Raw genomic sequence first — 16,668 nt, 5'->3', positions numbered from 1 at the left:
TACGCAATAGGAACAGGAACAAAAATATAAATTTAACTTTGTCGTTTTTAAATTTTGTAAGTATGTCAGAAAAATATACTGATAGCGTTAAAGTTTTAATTATTTAATTGCATAAACTAAATTACACTTTAAAGTTAAGTAAGCTACTCAGTAGAATGGAACACGTTACAGTAGAGTCAGACTTTGTAAACTTAATGAATTTTTATTAGTAAATTTAGCATATATATTTCAAAATACTCTAAATTATTAAGAAATGGGCCTTTGCGAGCAATGTGTAAATTCCGGAAATTATTTTAGTCAAATGAATGTCTAGTTTCCATCAAATGATTTGCGAAATGGTAAAAATCTGAATATGAATGTAACCATCTAAAATATTATTTTAAGCTAACTAAAAAGTTTCAATGTAATTTATTCAATTTGTGTCAAACAAAAAAGTTGTAGCAAAAAGTAACTTAGAGGACGCTTATTTCGACCTCTTCCAAGGGGCAGAAATTTTAAAAATATTGTTGAGAAGTTTACGTGCATTAGTAGAAAATTTGTCATATTTTTTTGTAAACTTTCAGAGGCTCTATCTCCTAAGGGGTGAACATTTTACTAATGCCATTTTCATGCTAAACGTGTTCTTTTTAGCTGTAGATCTACCGGCATATCATTTGTGCTACTCCTTTTGAAAACAATCTGTATATAAATGACAAGCTTGATTTATACAAGTTTCAATCGCACCGTGGAAAGACGCGAGATGAAAGGGGGGGTAGGTACTGACTTAAGCATTTTACACCAAATAACCAGAACGTATCACGCACACAGATAAACAGATTGAACACTTTATAGCAAAAGCTCGCTGCATTCATAGTGCGTACTGTATTCAATTCGATTATTTATACTCGTCAGGTGTAGTCTACATAAGCGTAGATGGTGTGGTAATGACAAGTGTCCTTTTTGCCCTTATGTGTTCCTTAACTAAGAAATAGATGTAGGTGGTACCTTTTTTTACATCTTACAATCTTACAAAGTCATATTTTTTATATTTATTAACTATTCATCAAAATCAATATCAAAGTCACCTAATATGGCAAGAAATCTACGAAAGTTATAACGGATTAACCTTACTCACACTGTGCACCAAAGAGCAACTGGATTTCTTTAAGTAATTGGAAATTACCGCCAAGTTATCGATAATGTTTGTCAAGTTCAGTTCGGTTCGGAGACACGTATTGATTAGACAAATTCGAACGTGAGTGCTCTGCTCGTTCAATTCGTTCAGAGTAAAATGCTCAAATTAGTACCCGTTTTTAGAAACTTTTCTAGTTGCATTCAAGAAGATCGTCTAAGTTAAAATTATTTAAGTGATAAAAGCAGCATGTGACAATACAGGGTGTAAGAAGTGTGACTGTCATTACTTCAGCATGAGATAGAGTAATCATAAATGAACAAAAAAGTTGTATGTTACAGGGGCATAAGATTAGCAGGTTTCAAAATACAGCGAGTATTAATATTGGAGAGTTTCTTCACAACGTGACAACAGCGCTTAACCTGCTGATGCATACCACGTGTACACGCGGCAGACTTGTCCTACGGAAAAAACGTAAACAGCTGTAGTTGTTAAACATTTAGTAAATTTCCAGTTTTTAAATAAATAAAATAAACTGTAGTACAAAGATAGTGTTGTACTTAAATTTTAGCTTGAATTTTAGTAATTATGAATCTCTTAAAACAGGAACTTAACTTTTAATCAAATTACGTATTTGAAAAATATGTAATTAAAGTACCGAAAGATTCACTGCAATAATTTAAGTACTTACCAAAAAGCAAAATTCAGTAATTTTTAAATACACAAGTACAAAACAAACTACAACGTATGCTCAAAATGTCCACCACCATTTTTGATGCACGCACGACACCTTCGACTCCAATTTTCGCACACTAGCTGGAAAACACCTCAAGAAATGGAAATAGTGGTACGCAACAAACACTCCGACACGGTCGAATCCAGCTACCAACTAATTACGTATTGGTGGTTGCTGGACACCTTAATAGATAATAAAATAAATTTTAAATTTATTACAACGCTTATTATTTTTTAGAATTAAGCATAAAGAGGTTCAAAAAAGTGATAAACATTGTATTTTATGGTATTCTATGCACGCAGTTATGTCAATATTCCGTAATTAATCGAACTTTTGTACATCAAGTTGGAGTTGATAATTTTTTTTTGTTTTTTTTGTTTATTTTAATAATATTCTATCGTCTGTTAAAATGAAGGCAGTCAAACTTCTAACACCCTGTATAGTGTGTCTTGTATTGAATAAGCCCAATTTTACCTGATAGAAAATTAAAAAACTGCTTATTTTCAGAAACACAGGGTGTACAAGTTCATATTTCTGAAAACGTGTAAATGTCAACAAATGAATTGTATAAATGAAGTAAATGGTATTTAGATTTTCATTCCTTATAAAACAAAATATGAACATCCAGAGGTGGGAAAACTGAGAGACCTAGGGACAATTTTCTTAATCTTTCTTAATGTGACATTTTCACTTACATATTTAAGACTAGAACTAAAATTAGACTTTTTAAAAATAAAGCTTTTTTTTCACAAATAAATTTTGTTGGACGTTTAGGCAAAAAATTTTAAAGGTGTGATTTTAAGTAACTGGACCACAAAGAAAAATGGAGTAAACTTTTATCTTAACATCCAGTTTAACCTGCCTCTGCATTATTTTAGTTAATAATCGCCATTTTATATTGTAAAGGATAATACCTAAGTGAAATTATATGTTTTCGTTTGTTTGTCTTAGACTAATATATTAAAAAAGTATATATCAACATATTATTCATCTTGAGAACAATGCATCTCGGAAATTAAGCATTTCTCCATCAGCATTTTTTTCTGGTTTTCACCAGGTAACGTTTGGCTTATATAATTCGGGATATGCAAAAACAACGTTGCCTCGTAAGTCTTATTTCCGAAGATAATAATAAAATAATAACTTATTGCTACAAAATTTTTTAACCATTACGTACCTATTTCAAAAACTAAGTCTTGTTGGGAACTTGGTACTTTAGAAGTAAAACAATTTCTCGTGGATATTTTGCAATTGATCAAGAGTTTTATCAACATTATTATTGATTAATTTAACTTTTAACATCAATCTAAAAAGATACAAAAATAATTTAGTAGGATGAACATACAATATCTACATTAAAAGAAGTTAAGTAAGACAAATTCCATGTTTATGTAAAATACAATAATTATACTCGTAAAAGAAATTAATATCGGTACATATATGTTCGTGATTCTAAAAACGAAAATATATTTAAAAATAAAGTAAAGAAATTTATATTAAATTGTGGTAGAAGTATAATTGATAACTACGAGTATATAGACATTAAAAATAATTAAACCTACCGATTGAATATGAGTTGAAGAAATAATAACTCAAAAAATTAGTTATAAACGTTCACTTGCCTTTGTCCTATACTATGTCCTACTATGTTAATTTGTTTTTTGTAGAAATTTTGTTATTTTGCTATTTTTTTGTTTGTTTTAAATTGTACTCGCATCTGTTTCAAGCACTTTTACTTTGCTTTATATTTTGCCCTAATATGTAATAAAACACGAGAAGCTGCACACAGGCTTGCCTTTGCAGCTCCTTTGTTTATTTATTATATTATTGTATATTAATGTATCGTTTGTTTAATACTGTTTATAAAATATGTTAATTTCATATTTTTTAAAAAGATGTTTGACCTCAATTTAGTCACTGATTAGTTCCAAAGAATTACACGTTTATTATATTTATAAAAAAATTATAGTTGACACGTGTTAACACGAAAATGTTTACATTTTTTATACCAAAATTATAGATAATGTAATAAACGTAAAAGATACAGGCAACATGTAGTATATCATATGAAAGAGGAAAAACAAGCAATTTTTTGTACCCACAGCCGCTTCCATGACATTTTTTTTTTGCCCGCGTAGAGGACACAGCAAATTACATACAATACATTAAAAATCTGTTAGCACTAAGTGAATTATATCAATTTTGCCATGAAATTTTATTAAAATAACTTTCCTCTGCCTCTTAAAATAAAAAAGTTAGACGACCCTAAACTTTCGGTACTTTTCCGTTTTTTTTATGATTNAACAACAACGTTATAAATCATTTGTGTTTAATTTTGTAAAGGAAACTAGTCGAAAATCCAATGTCAGCTTTAGTTACTATCAACGCAATAAACGAGAAATTGCGAACTACTTTAGTTATGTCAAAAATGTTTGACTGAGAGAGCCATGAGAATTTTTATTAAAATCACATTTAATATTCAAGTGGTGCAATAATAATAATAACTTAAAAAATTAAATAACATATTTAATATTTAATTACATTGTGGTATACTTAGATATTTTGTTTTATCGTCATATTTCGATTTAATCTTTTGTTGCGATTTAGTTCATTTGATAATATTTTTATTTGGTCAAAATTAAAGGATTATTTCTTTTCTTACGCAGTTATGTTTTCAACATTAGAGCAGTCATACCAATATACGAGGTCTGTTCAAAAAATAACTGAACGTTTTGAATTACGCGCTAATGGAAATATTTAGTGATATGCGATTGGCAGCATTGCGCAGCGCATAATCTCCTTTGTAGTCACATGTTATTTAATTGTTAATACCTCATTCAGTTTTTGTGATATTGTTATTTCAGTGCAATGTGTTTAATGGTGGTGACGGTTTTTGAAATGTGCGATTTTCTGGAACAATGGTGCAACGTAAAATTATGCGTGAAACTGGGGAAAACTTTCACAGAAACATTTTAACTTTTGAAAAGAAAACTGGTCGTCAGTCAATTAAATGATGACCCTCGACGAGGAAGGCCTTCAAAAATCAAAGATCTGTTGCGTGCAAATCACCAGACAAATTGCAAAGGAAAGGAAATATCGTCGAAAAACTGTTTTGGAGCGCCATTTTTCCAATATGGCGCCTACTTTCGGAAAAAAAAGAGGTGGCAAAGTAAAAATTCGGAAAGAGCACGTCATAATCTATAAATGTACCAATTTTCAAAACTCCCCTAAAACTTCACAGGCAACTCCCTTCTTGAGCCCCAACTGATTGGACTATAAATGTTGTCTTGCTTCATCATACATTAAAACGATATGCATCAACTCCAAGTTGCTGTAAGCCATTTTTGACACTTGGAAAAGTAATGTAATACCTACTACAATCGGATTTCTGTATCTGGAATCGCCTGGGGCGACATGGGGAGAGAGAGAGCGAATTGCGTACAGCGCACAACGCGATTGACGTTAGAGACTTCAGTAGCCCATCGATGTAAGGGTTTTAAATACTATAATTTCAATAATTTTTTTCTACAATTTTTTTTTACGATCTTGTCCATTTTTTATGACGCATCTATTGTCATAGTTATTTCGGAAAGTTGTAAATCACACTGTATATTTTATGGTAAGTTCAATAGGAAGCGGTAAGTGTAGAAAAATAGACACCGCCCCTTTTTGTTCATACTATTATGCAAAAACTTACTTATATATTCTTATAATATAAATAATGCAGTTATAAGAACGTTAAGACCCTTTTTTTAATAATATAATTTATAAATATATAAAATTGATATAATATAATTGAATGATAATATAAATAAATAATAATAATAATATAATAAATAATCACATTGCAGATGCCCTAACATGTCCGATCTCTTGTTAAACTGTTTTATTTGATGCAAATATACATAATATATTGTAATAGAATGAGTTGGGGCAAAGATTTTAAAATATCAAAAGGCAAATTTGGGAAAATAAAATTGGTAAAATTGATTTTAAAGAAATAAATTATAAGTTGAATAAGTGTGACCAATAGGAGTACAGTAGATGATTGAAGTTGACAAAAAAAAGATAAAATAAATAAAAAGTAGTATATGATCAATTAAAAATTTTCATAAAAAATGAATTTCAAACAAAATTTAAAGAAATATAATGTAATAAAGTATATTCGAAATTGAAAATGTGATTGGTAATAAAAAATTTGGATGATTACTAGAATTAGAAAGTGATTTAAAAAAAAATAGTGGGACATGAAAAGAAAAAGAGTGAGGTAACTAAGAAAGAAAAATAATACATTGGGGAGTTTTGAAGGCAAAATTTTTAATTTAAGATAATTTGATTGCCAGAAAAAACAAATGTATTCAATAAAGAAAACCCATTTATAAGAAGGAGTAGAAGAAAATAGTCTCAAGTACTAGATTAACTGAAGGTTACGGACAATAGAAATTTAAGTAAGTCCAATAACAAAACAAAGTTAACTGTTATAGAGTATTACCCAGTTTCGAGTCAACACAGATCTAATCCAAGTCACCGACAGGGAATAGTAATATAGAAATATCAAGGAGATAAACAACAAGGTATATGACAGATGACAGGTCAGGAACAGAAGTTGTGCTAACAGGTGCAGGAAAGGAATAGAGGAGTAAAGGACCAAGAAGAAAAGAAATTATTGTATTAGACAGTGGTAAAGAGGTATAAACCCCTAATATAATACAGACTTGTGTTAAATTTAATATTTACATCCAAATTTTGGATATTGTTATTGAGTTTAAGTTAGAGTAGAGGAAGTGGCGTAGGTTTAATTTAAAAATACTTCTGTTTATAGAGGATAGAAAAAATTTTGTATAAGTAGTAAAATAAATTAAGTGTTAGTCAATCACATAATTTTTATTTTAATTTGAAATATATAGGATCAGAGTATTAAATGAATTAGAAATTATTTTTACGAGAAATAGAATAACTGTGGTCAGTTCAAATTCAAATTTAAAATAAATTTTTTGTCTTTTCCTTCTCAAGATTAATATCTAAATTCATTAATCAGTATAATATTTTAAAATCAAAATACTAATCTTCTCAGAACCTTGGTAAGACTACTTATATTAGATAAAAATTTGCTTGAATTTTAAATTAAATTTTTTTTTCTCAAACTAAGACTTTCTCATTAAACAAAATTTGAATTAAATTACAACTATATGCTCATATGAGCTGGCGCCCAGACAATAAAGAAGATAAATAGGATACAAAGAAGCAGAATAAGTAAATAGAGGTAAGAAAATTACCATCTCACAATAATTTATAACAATATACTATAATCAAAACTGCGAGACTACGAATGTTAGCCGAATTACATCGGTATTTGCTCCACTGTGTACAGCTGATACTTTTTCTGTCTTCTAAGTGTTAGAGATGTGAAGACTTGTCACCCCAATCTACCAAAATATGGATACTACTGAGAAACGTGAAAATACAGAGACAGAAATATCACGACGGAGTAGACAAAGACCGAGTGAGTAGGAGCTCAATGGAAAACATCAAACGCTGTAGTCGCCGCGACGCGTTGTATCTAGCAAACATCCAGCCATGCCGTTTAGCAGTTAGTCCCTGCACTTTACACAAAGCTACCGAAATACAAACAATACAAACTGTTCCCAAACATTTATGCTCTCATGTGAAGTGTGATTTATCAAATGTGACTTAATTGAAAAGTGACAATGGCAAGTGACAATAGTTCGATAAAATCATGGACAAGCAAATCCAAAACCCCCAGTGATGGAGGGAAGAAAGTGGGTTTTAGAAGGGCCAGGCCGACTTTGATCATTCCACCACCTCAACTTCGTACGACACCTTCGCCCTACACTGCAAAGGTGTCTTATACTGCAGGGAGACCCACCTCTGACGTATACGACCGAAAGGGTTCCGTGTTTGTGTTCGATCAGATCAATGGCATTAAAAATTTCACTGTGAATACGGACAAATCAGGGACGGGCATTGGAGAAAAATGTTCCTACCGCGTGTACCATAAAATCAAATCGTGGAGTAAGAAATGGTTCACGCATTTTTTTCTTACTATAATAATGATAATTTATACAGTGGGAGGAGCAGTTATTTTTATTACAATTGAAGGTAAATTAATTTTAAATTCATGCAATTCACTTTGTCTTGCATTCATATAGTGCAAATGAAAGTAATTTGCTCTTGATTATCAAATTCTTTGTTCTCCTTTTGATGCATATTTTTTTAAATTCTTCAAAGATCCTACAAAATTTTAATATTGATCTGTATAAACTGCAATACTAAGTGTATCCTATATTATAAACTAAATTTATTTTATAATTACTTATATGCTTATTATACATATACAGTAAGTCCAAAAACATCGTAGATATATTTGGAAGGATGACAGAATACACAGGAAAATATTAAAAAATTTATTTCGACAAGTCTCCAAATGCTTATGCTTATGATTTTCTAGAACGATGCCCTATTTGTTTTTATTTTACCCATCTGACATAATTTTTGATGTAGATATGAAGCTGAAAAACTACTTTTTAAAATTGGTTAATGGCAATGTTATTTATATATGCGTAAACGGAGACTTATTATTAATGGTCAAATTTAAAAATGACAATTATTTTTTCGGTATAAATCAATTAGGTATTTTTAATATAGCAGTAACTCATAAGAGAAATTCTTATTTAAAAACATCTATTGTTATTCCAAATATTTTCTGTTCATAAGATCCAAATTTGGACGTTCTCTTACTAATTGTTGTCTTATTTATAATTAACACCCAAGAAAAGGCAGTAGAAAACAAAAAAATAATTGTAATTTTCTTATTAAACATATGGCATAAATAAGCTAGGATAAAAAATACATTAAAGGGGTTTGTAAAATTATTTCAAAACGAAAAGTACCTAGGTATGAGGAATAATAATGAATATAATTTTTTGGGAATTTTTAATTTTTTTTCTTTGATGAAACATACATTCGCATTCTATTACCTACCAAACTACAAAATAAATTCCATTGTTAAGATATTTAGTTTCAAACACTTAACTTTCTCGCCAACGAACAGGTAGGTATATAAACCAAGTAAATAATAAAAACAGTTACGTATTTTTAATAAAAGCCTGCCTAATAATAATAATACCGTTTCATAATAAATAATTATGTTCTTTTATTTATTTAGTTTATTTATCTAATTTACTTGCAAAAAAATAACCAAAATTCAAGTCAAATATCTCAGTAACAGTGATTCACATAAAAAAATAAGACTGCATATTTTTTGTACACATATTTTAGAAAGTAAAAAAAGAGTTTAATATTTCGCTCATCAGAGCATCAGGAAGAAGGAATTAAACCTTCACCTCAATCCTCGACGCTACGTTAATGGAAATAGAAATTCTGAATCCTTAACTTATATAAATAAGGTAATAATTAGAGTTCGGGACTCGGTCAGATGATCATAGCCATCGCGTCGGCCTTTCGCTACTGTGCCACGTACGAAACCGGTAATAACGGCAGTTATTGACTTCGCATTTGCTTCGTGTATACGTGTTTTAATACTCAATGTCTAACGCGCAAAGGGATAAAAGCGACCTTTCGCTGATAAAGTACGCAAAAATATTTATTTTTATTTATACCTACCTATTTATTTATTTGTTTACGACGAACACGCCTATGAATAGCCGACGAAAACCCCGAACTCTAGTAATAATAATTCTTATTCACAAATGGCGACCAAAAATGGAACCTCGTATTCTTTGGTGAATTTTAAGGTCTTAAGGTTTTATAGGAAGTATTTCCTATAAAGTTTTTATCTAGGACGCTTCGTTAAAAAGATACAGGGTATTAAACTTTAAAAAATATTTTTAATTTTTTTAAATAATTTAAAAACTAGTAAGTGGAATAGTTTAAAATTGGCCAAATGTATTTATGTAAACATTGTCCAAAATCTGAGGGCTTTTTCTAAAATTTACATGCTCCAGTCTTTCGATTTTTTAGAAATTACTACTCTTTTCTATTTTTCGAAAAAAGCCTGATTTTCGAGTAACATCTTATTCTTCTCCATGAATTCAATTATCGTTTTATACTCTACATTTTCAAGTTTTTCTTGAAATCGTTACATACTTACAGCTGACATTTACTTATGCAACAACAGAATCAAATATCTCAGTAAAAGGAAGTAAATACTGTAGGTGTCAATAAAATAAGTCAATTCTTTTATTTATAAATATAATTTTTTATAACAGAGAGAAACGTAGAAATACTTTACATTAACTGGAGTTGTGTCTATACAGTTAACTATCTTTATGCCTGCTATATATCATCCATACAGAAATGCAGGGCATTTGAAACTGGGCCAATGAATTTTGTTTAAATAATATTCTACGTCACAAGGTGATGAAATTTAGACTAAATTGGAGAAAGATTTAAACCACTGCTGTAGACTGTAATAAAAAGAGTTTATATATAAATAGTAGACACATATACGGGATGTTTCAAAAACATGTGCCATCGCTTAGGAGGTGATACTTAAGTTATATTTTTTATGTACCTACTGAAAATAGACAGAGAATTAATTTCAACTTGGTATTTCAAAAATTGATCGTCACATATTCGTTATTCTCTTCTGTCTGCGTCGTTTCTAGTATTGTAGTTTTATTATATTTTTGTTACAAATACATCAAAAACGGCATTATCAATTGGAATGAAATTGGGGTTCTGGAATCTTGAAGCTGACAGTGAAATGATTTTGCAAAAATAATTTACGCCACACTTTTTAATTTTTGATAATATATTTCTTGATATTTTTTGTTTTGGCGTTTGTTCAAGATGTTTAATTTTACCGAAAAATTGCCAACATTATGGAAATAAAATTACTGTTCCAAACAAAATTACTGGTCACGTGGCTTATAATCATTTATGAAGGTTCCGTATAACTCGAGGGGTAAACCGCTCCCTGAATTCTGTACAAAAACTTCTCTATACTTCGTCAAAGTTCCTCGGACCTTCTCTGGACTGCTTCGTAATTCTTCCACATAAATGTTTAACATTGTCCGCATTTTTCTATAAAAGATAATACTGCGCATGTGTTTACCGTTCACGCATGCGCAGTTTGGTTCCAACTTTCTGACTTCCTCCAGACTTCCTCAACTTCCTTGGAATTCTTAAAAACTTCCCCGACTTCCTTCGGAATTCCTTTCATTCGGAATTCCTTTCAACTTCCTCAACTTCCTTATAACTTCCTCCAACTTCTTCCCGACTTCCAGGGGACATGTACAAAAACTTCCTCAGCGGTTTACCCCTCGGTATAACTATATCAATTATGATTCGAAATTGTTTTGGTTGCTTTTTCGTGAAAATATTCAGTGTCTCCGTTCTTAATATTTTTTCTGTTATATTTTTCTTCGATAGGTATATTTATAAACATAAAATTTCGATGCCGTTTCGAAAATATTTTGGAAAAAAATATAAAAACTTTAACAAAATACATTGGGAAAGGAACCTCTCTACAAGCTATAACACATGGTTTTTAGAACACCTTATGTACCGGGTATTCCACATAAAAGCCTCAGCATCGTACCTCGGCAACGGAAAGAGATATATTGATTTTGAAAAAAAAAACAAATGATAGAGCTTTCGATTGTTTCGTCAAGGAGTGCACTTAATTTTTTTCAGAGCAAATTGGAGATGGCGTTAAAGTTGAAAGAAATTTTTTGTTGGCAGGAAGTTTGTAACAATGTTTATCCGCCTATAGTATATGAATAACAGTTACATATTTTTTCAATATTAAAACATCTTTGAAAGGTCTTGAATTTATAACTTAATCATAACCTCTCCAATTCGTCGTAAGTATCAAAAATAAAGAAATAAACATTTTATTTTTTTTTCTTTTAAATATAATTCCTATTTATATATTTACTTTGTAGAGCAATGACATTTTATTTTGCTTAAGAGCAATTCACAAAATTCACAGAATTGTTTTAAAAATATAATTTCTGTCATCAGAAAGTGAATATAGTCATCAAGATATCAACCTGTGATCTTAAAATAATATTTTTGTTGGCTATTGCAAATGTTTATGTCCATGATATTGAGGTAAAAATATAAATTTAAAAGTAGTAGTAGTGTATTAATCCAATCTGTACCATCCAACTAAGTTTTTTCATTCGTCGTGTCCTTACAGTTTTTTTAAATTGAAAAATTTCAGCTCAGTCATAGATCGAATATTTAGATAATATTTTATATTAACATGAAATAACCGAAATCTTACTTAAAAACGTGCCCTAAAATTAAATTACATAATAATTTCTTAGAGTAAAATAAAAATATTGAATTTATCTAATATTTTTGTATGTTATATTTTCCCGAGCATATGGGAAGTTTGAGGACTTGCTCCTGATGGGTAATAAATTGCCATGTTTTCAATCATAACCAATGTACTCTAAAGCCACATTCTTTGAATGTTTCCTTTAAAGACTCAAATAAATATTATTGGCATGGAAATAAATATGAATTATGCGACAGAAAACGAAAGTTGTAATTTCTGCTGTGTGCTAATTCATTGGTCAGGATTTTTTCTCAAAGAAACAGCTTTAATGTTTTCTAAGTAGACAACAGTGAGCAGTTTAGTCATTTGCAGAGATGCAAAAGCTTGATTATTGTAGTTTTTCGTAGTTTTTGTTTGCCGATTTATAGTGGGTAGCTTCACCGCAACTCTATTTCATATCTCAGCGTATCTCATCAGTGATGTTATGATGCAACTAAAAATTAGTTTAGTTCATACTTATTTTTATTTATTAAACCTAAGAAGCTCTATTTGTACGCTTTTTAAAATAAAACTTTATCGATGTATTTAAATAGGAAAAGGTTTTAAAATTTGGTTACGGAACATTTCGTCAATCCATACCTACTGTATTTATTATAACTGTCCATGAAAAAAATGTATAATTTCAACGTCACTTTTATTTATTTATTCTCTTTAGTTGTTAAATGATGTTACAGATATTTTTTCCTTTCATCTAATTGGCATCAACATACGACGTAGATACAGAAATAAAATGAAATCAGAAAAAAATCTGTTTCTCTTACTGCTATTGATAATATAAACATTTATAAACATGTTTTATGATTGTAAATCGTACAGATTTCCTCAATCATAATATACTATATATGTGACGTTTTTATTGATGCTGTGAAAGTCTGCAGATATCGATACTGATATTCTGTTTATAGCGATGGGTCGATTGATTATTTTTAAATCAACCAGTAATATAAATAAACACTAAATCCTAATAATATAAAAGCTTACACATTTATAAAAACTGTGTAATACACGCTGATATTGCATGACTGTAACAAACATTGCAGCTACTATCATTGTTATGAGGTTGCAAGTTTTAGACAATGTGGATGATATAAGACTGATTATGCCAAGATACAAACATTTTCATTTACAGGGTGGTCCGAATTTTATGCAGGGAACTTCGGGGCCAGATCTCTTTAAAATAATATGTGTTTGCTTTATAAACAATGGTCTGGAACAACCCCGTTTTAGAGATGCAGGGTGTTGAAGTTGTTAAAAAAATTATTTTTTGTTTATATCTCCGGAATCTCTTAACCGATCTCAATAAAATTTGGTACAGATAATCTATGATAGTAGGCCTTGGAATTTGAGCTCTAAAGTGTACAACTGGAAAGGGGTCGTCTCTTTTTTTATAGAAAAACCTTGGCCACTGCATTTTTTACAAGTTATTGTATCGGATTTATATTCTAATGCACAAAATACGTAAAAAATTTAACTGGAATGTTTTCCTTAAGATTCGCCGTTTTCAAGTTATTCATATTAATACAATCCCCTTGTGCAGATAAACAACTTAAATCAAAATAATAATAATAAATATACATTTATCAAGGGTGAGGGGTAGTGAATTTTCACAATCTGCATATTTGGTCACAAGAAAATGGTCATGAAATCCGGACAAGATCTTTTCAACACGAATTTTCTGTGAACGTGTGGCTCAGAATAATTCGCAATAAAGTTTGTGGACCTTTCTTCTTGCCACCCCGTCTAAATTCCCAGTCATTTCTAAACTTTCTAGAAAACCATCTATTTGAATTATTAGAGGATGTTCCATTAAATATACGACAAAATAGCTGGATACAGTGGATGGTGCTCCTGCGCATTCTGGGAGAATAATAGAAGAATGGCTTAATGAAAATTATATGGGGCGATGGATAGGTAGAAGATCAAATGCCAATGTCAACCATAACGGTGCAGAGGGTTCAGCCAGATTGCCATATTTAAACCGCCTGGTCTTCTATGTTTGGGGTTATCTGAAAAGTAAAGTTTATTCTACTCCAATAAACACAAGACCACAACTACTGCAACGAATAGAAGACGGGTGTAATGAATTAAAAGAAAACCACCACATGATATTATCTTCAATTAATTTTATTAATAGAATATGTCAGAATTGTATCTATGTGGGTGGTTCATATTTTGAACAATTGTTGTAAATACGTAACGTTAATTTTGTTTCTTGTTTAGTTGCTGTTGATTGGTAAATATATTTTTATTATTATTTTGATTTAAATTGTTCTTATTTGTAAAGAGGCCTCCAGTGAAACCTAAAAACGCCTGGAACACTACCTCGCAGGTGGTGTAGAAAGGAGTATAAATAATTTTGTGTGCTTACAAATTGCACTTACATAAACATAAATATTCTTGTAATATTATGGTTAGAAGTGTCTGCCACAAGGGGATAGTTACATTTTTTACGTATTTTGTGCATTAGAATATAAATCACTTGTAAAAAATGCAGTGGCGTAGTTTTTTTTTGTAGAAAAGGAGTGACCCCTGTCCAGTTGTATACCACTGGATGAACCTTTAAAGCTCATATTTTAAGGAATGTAAGGTTCGGTCTACTATCATACTACATTATCTGTACCAAATTTGATTGAGATCGGTTAATAGATTTCGGAGATATAAATAAAAAATCAATTTTTTTAACAACTTCAACACCCTGTATCTGTTCCAGAACAATGTTTATAAGGCAAACACAAATTATTTTAAAAAGATCTATCTGCCCTCGAAGTTTCCTGCATAAAATTCGGACCACCCTGTATATAAACTAATATATATTTTTTTATTTGACTGCTACATTAAAAACAAAAATTAAATAAATAACTTTTTGTGTTAAGACGATCAGTCATGAGGTTAATTTTGTTAATTTAGTTTATTAAATAAATAAAATATTACATACTGGGGAAGTGGCAAATTACTCATAATTTATTAAATTGTCACTACAACATATTAAACAGGTAACGTTTCGAAAAGCTTTGTTTTCATTATTAAAATATTCTTTATCAAATTGGCGAAGTCAAATATGACACACATATTTTATTTTATTCATCTACATTTGAAACCGGGACACCCTGATACAATTTTTATTTACAGCGCAATACAACTTCTTTTTAATTGTAGAGGGGAGAAAAATGTACTTTAAGATCAATTGTGTTATCCTTTTTATAAAAAAACCAAGACCTACCAGACCATTTTTGGAGGGTAAAAATTAAAGAAATCATATTGGCAATTCTTTATACAAAGGTATCCATAAGTGCCTTGAAATAAACGGCGGATTGGTGGAGGCAAGAGAATTTCCCTTCTGGAGCTCTAATAATTTAATAGTATATTGTTATGAAAAAAAATTGTTATTATTAGTTATTTTTTATGTTTTTTCCCAGGCTTGCTTCGTCAGAAGAAAAAAATTCATAATTTATTTATTTTTAATGTGATTCATAATACGATTTTTAATTTTGCCACAGAATTATTAATCTGCAATATTTATTTATGAAATTTCGAACACGTCCATTTCAGAGGGCGCTTAATCTAGTGGTGTACTCAGATTTTTTCTAAATAAATCGCTAATTTGGTTTCTTTAATTTTTGTCTTCAAGAAATGATCTGGTAGGTCTTGGTTTTGGTACACTTTTATTCCCTCTACAATTTAAAAAAAAAGGTCAAAATCGCCCTCTAAATAAAAAATTTATGAGAGTGTCCCGGGTCACACTTTAGATAAAAGAGATAATATAATATTTATTCCACTATTTTTTGTTACCTCATCGTTGAGAATGTTCAACCATTAGATAGATAGTGTACACTCAGTCAAAATGTAAATTTTCATTATCGATATATGTATATTTAGGACAACTAAAGTGTAATTTTACTAGAAAAAAAGAACAGGAAATCTACATAGTACCTATTCTTAAAAGAAAAAAAAAATAATCATTATTTTTTTAAATTTAAATATTCTTCCTAAACAGGTTACCACGTACTTAAGTAAAGGGAAAATAATATAAAATAAATTTAAGAAGATTTATTAATTTAGTAAGTGACACAATAATATCTAGACTCTAGGCTAAAGTAAAATCTGAGTCATTGTACTATTAGTACAGACGGTGTCTGTTTCAGAAAGCCATATTTGGGTGAATCGTATATCCACGGAGATTTTTGGCTTTCTGGCTTTCAAATACCACTAGGAATGAAAATTTCTCTATGCGCATAAAAAAAAACGTGGGCTTAACTTTTGGCGGCACAATATGTTAAAAAAATTCCAAAAATGTCATATTTTTCTTCCTATTTAATTATATATCTTTTCAAGATTGATTTTATGCGAAAATGGAAGAGGAAAAAAATGTTTGTAATTAAATTTTTTACAAAACGTGACTAGTTACAAATCGAATGAATCATGATTATTATGGTAAAAATCGAAAAAATCGCAAAAATAGGGTTAAAAAACAATACTTTTTAGGGAATTTTT

General features: G+C 29.9%; 1 protein-coding gene across 1 annotated transcript in view; it reads left to right on the top strand.

The window, feature by feature from the left end:
• Positions 1–7,413: 7,413 nt before the first annotated feature.
• LOC108906034 (TWiK family of potassium channels protein 18-like) overlaps positions 7,414–16,668 on the top strand; it is a 59,992-nt gene continuing 50,737 nt past the window's right edge. Inside the window, exon 1 of the mRNA XM_018709176.1 lies at positions 7,414–7,967. Coding sequence (XP_018564692.1) covers positions 7,556–7,967 — 412 coding nt within the window. The 5' untranslated portion in view covers positions 7,414–7,555. The remainder of the gene's footprint in view (positions 7,968–16,668) is intronic.

The sequence above is a fragment of the Anoplophora glabripennis genome, unplaced genomic scaffold (assembly GCF_000390285.2).
Source record: "Anoplophora glabripennis isolate ALB-LARVAE unplaced genomic scaffold, Agla_2.0 scaffold209, whole genome shotgun sequence".
NCBI lineage: Eukaryota > Metazoa > Arthropoda > Insecta > Coleoptera > Cerambycidae > Anoplophora > Anoplophora glabripennis.
The sequence above is the reverse complement of the archived record's forward strand: the minus strand, read 5'-3'. Positions and strand labels throughout refer to the sequence as shown.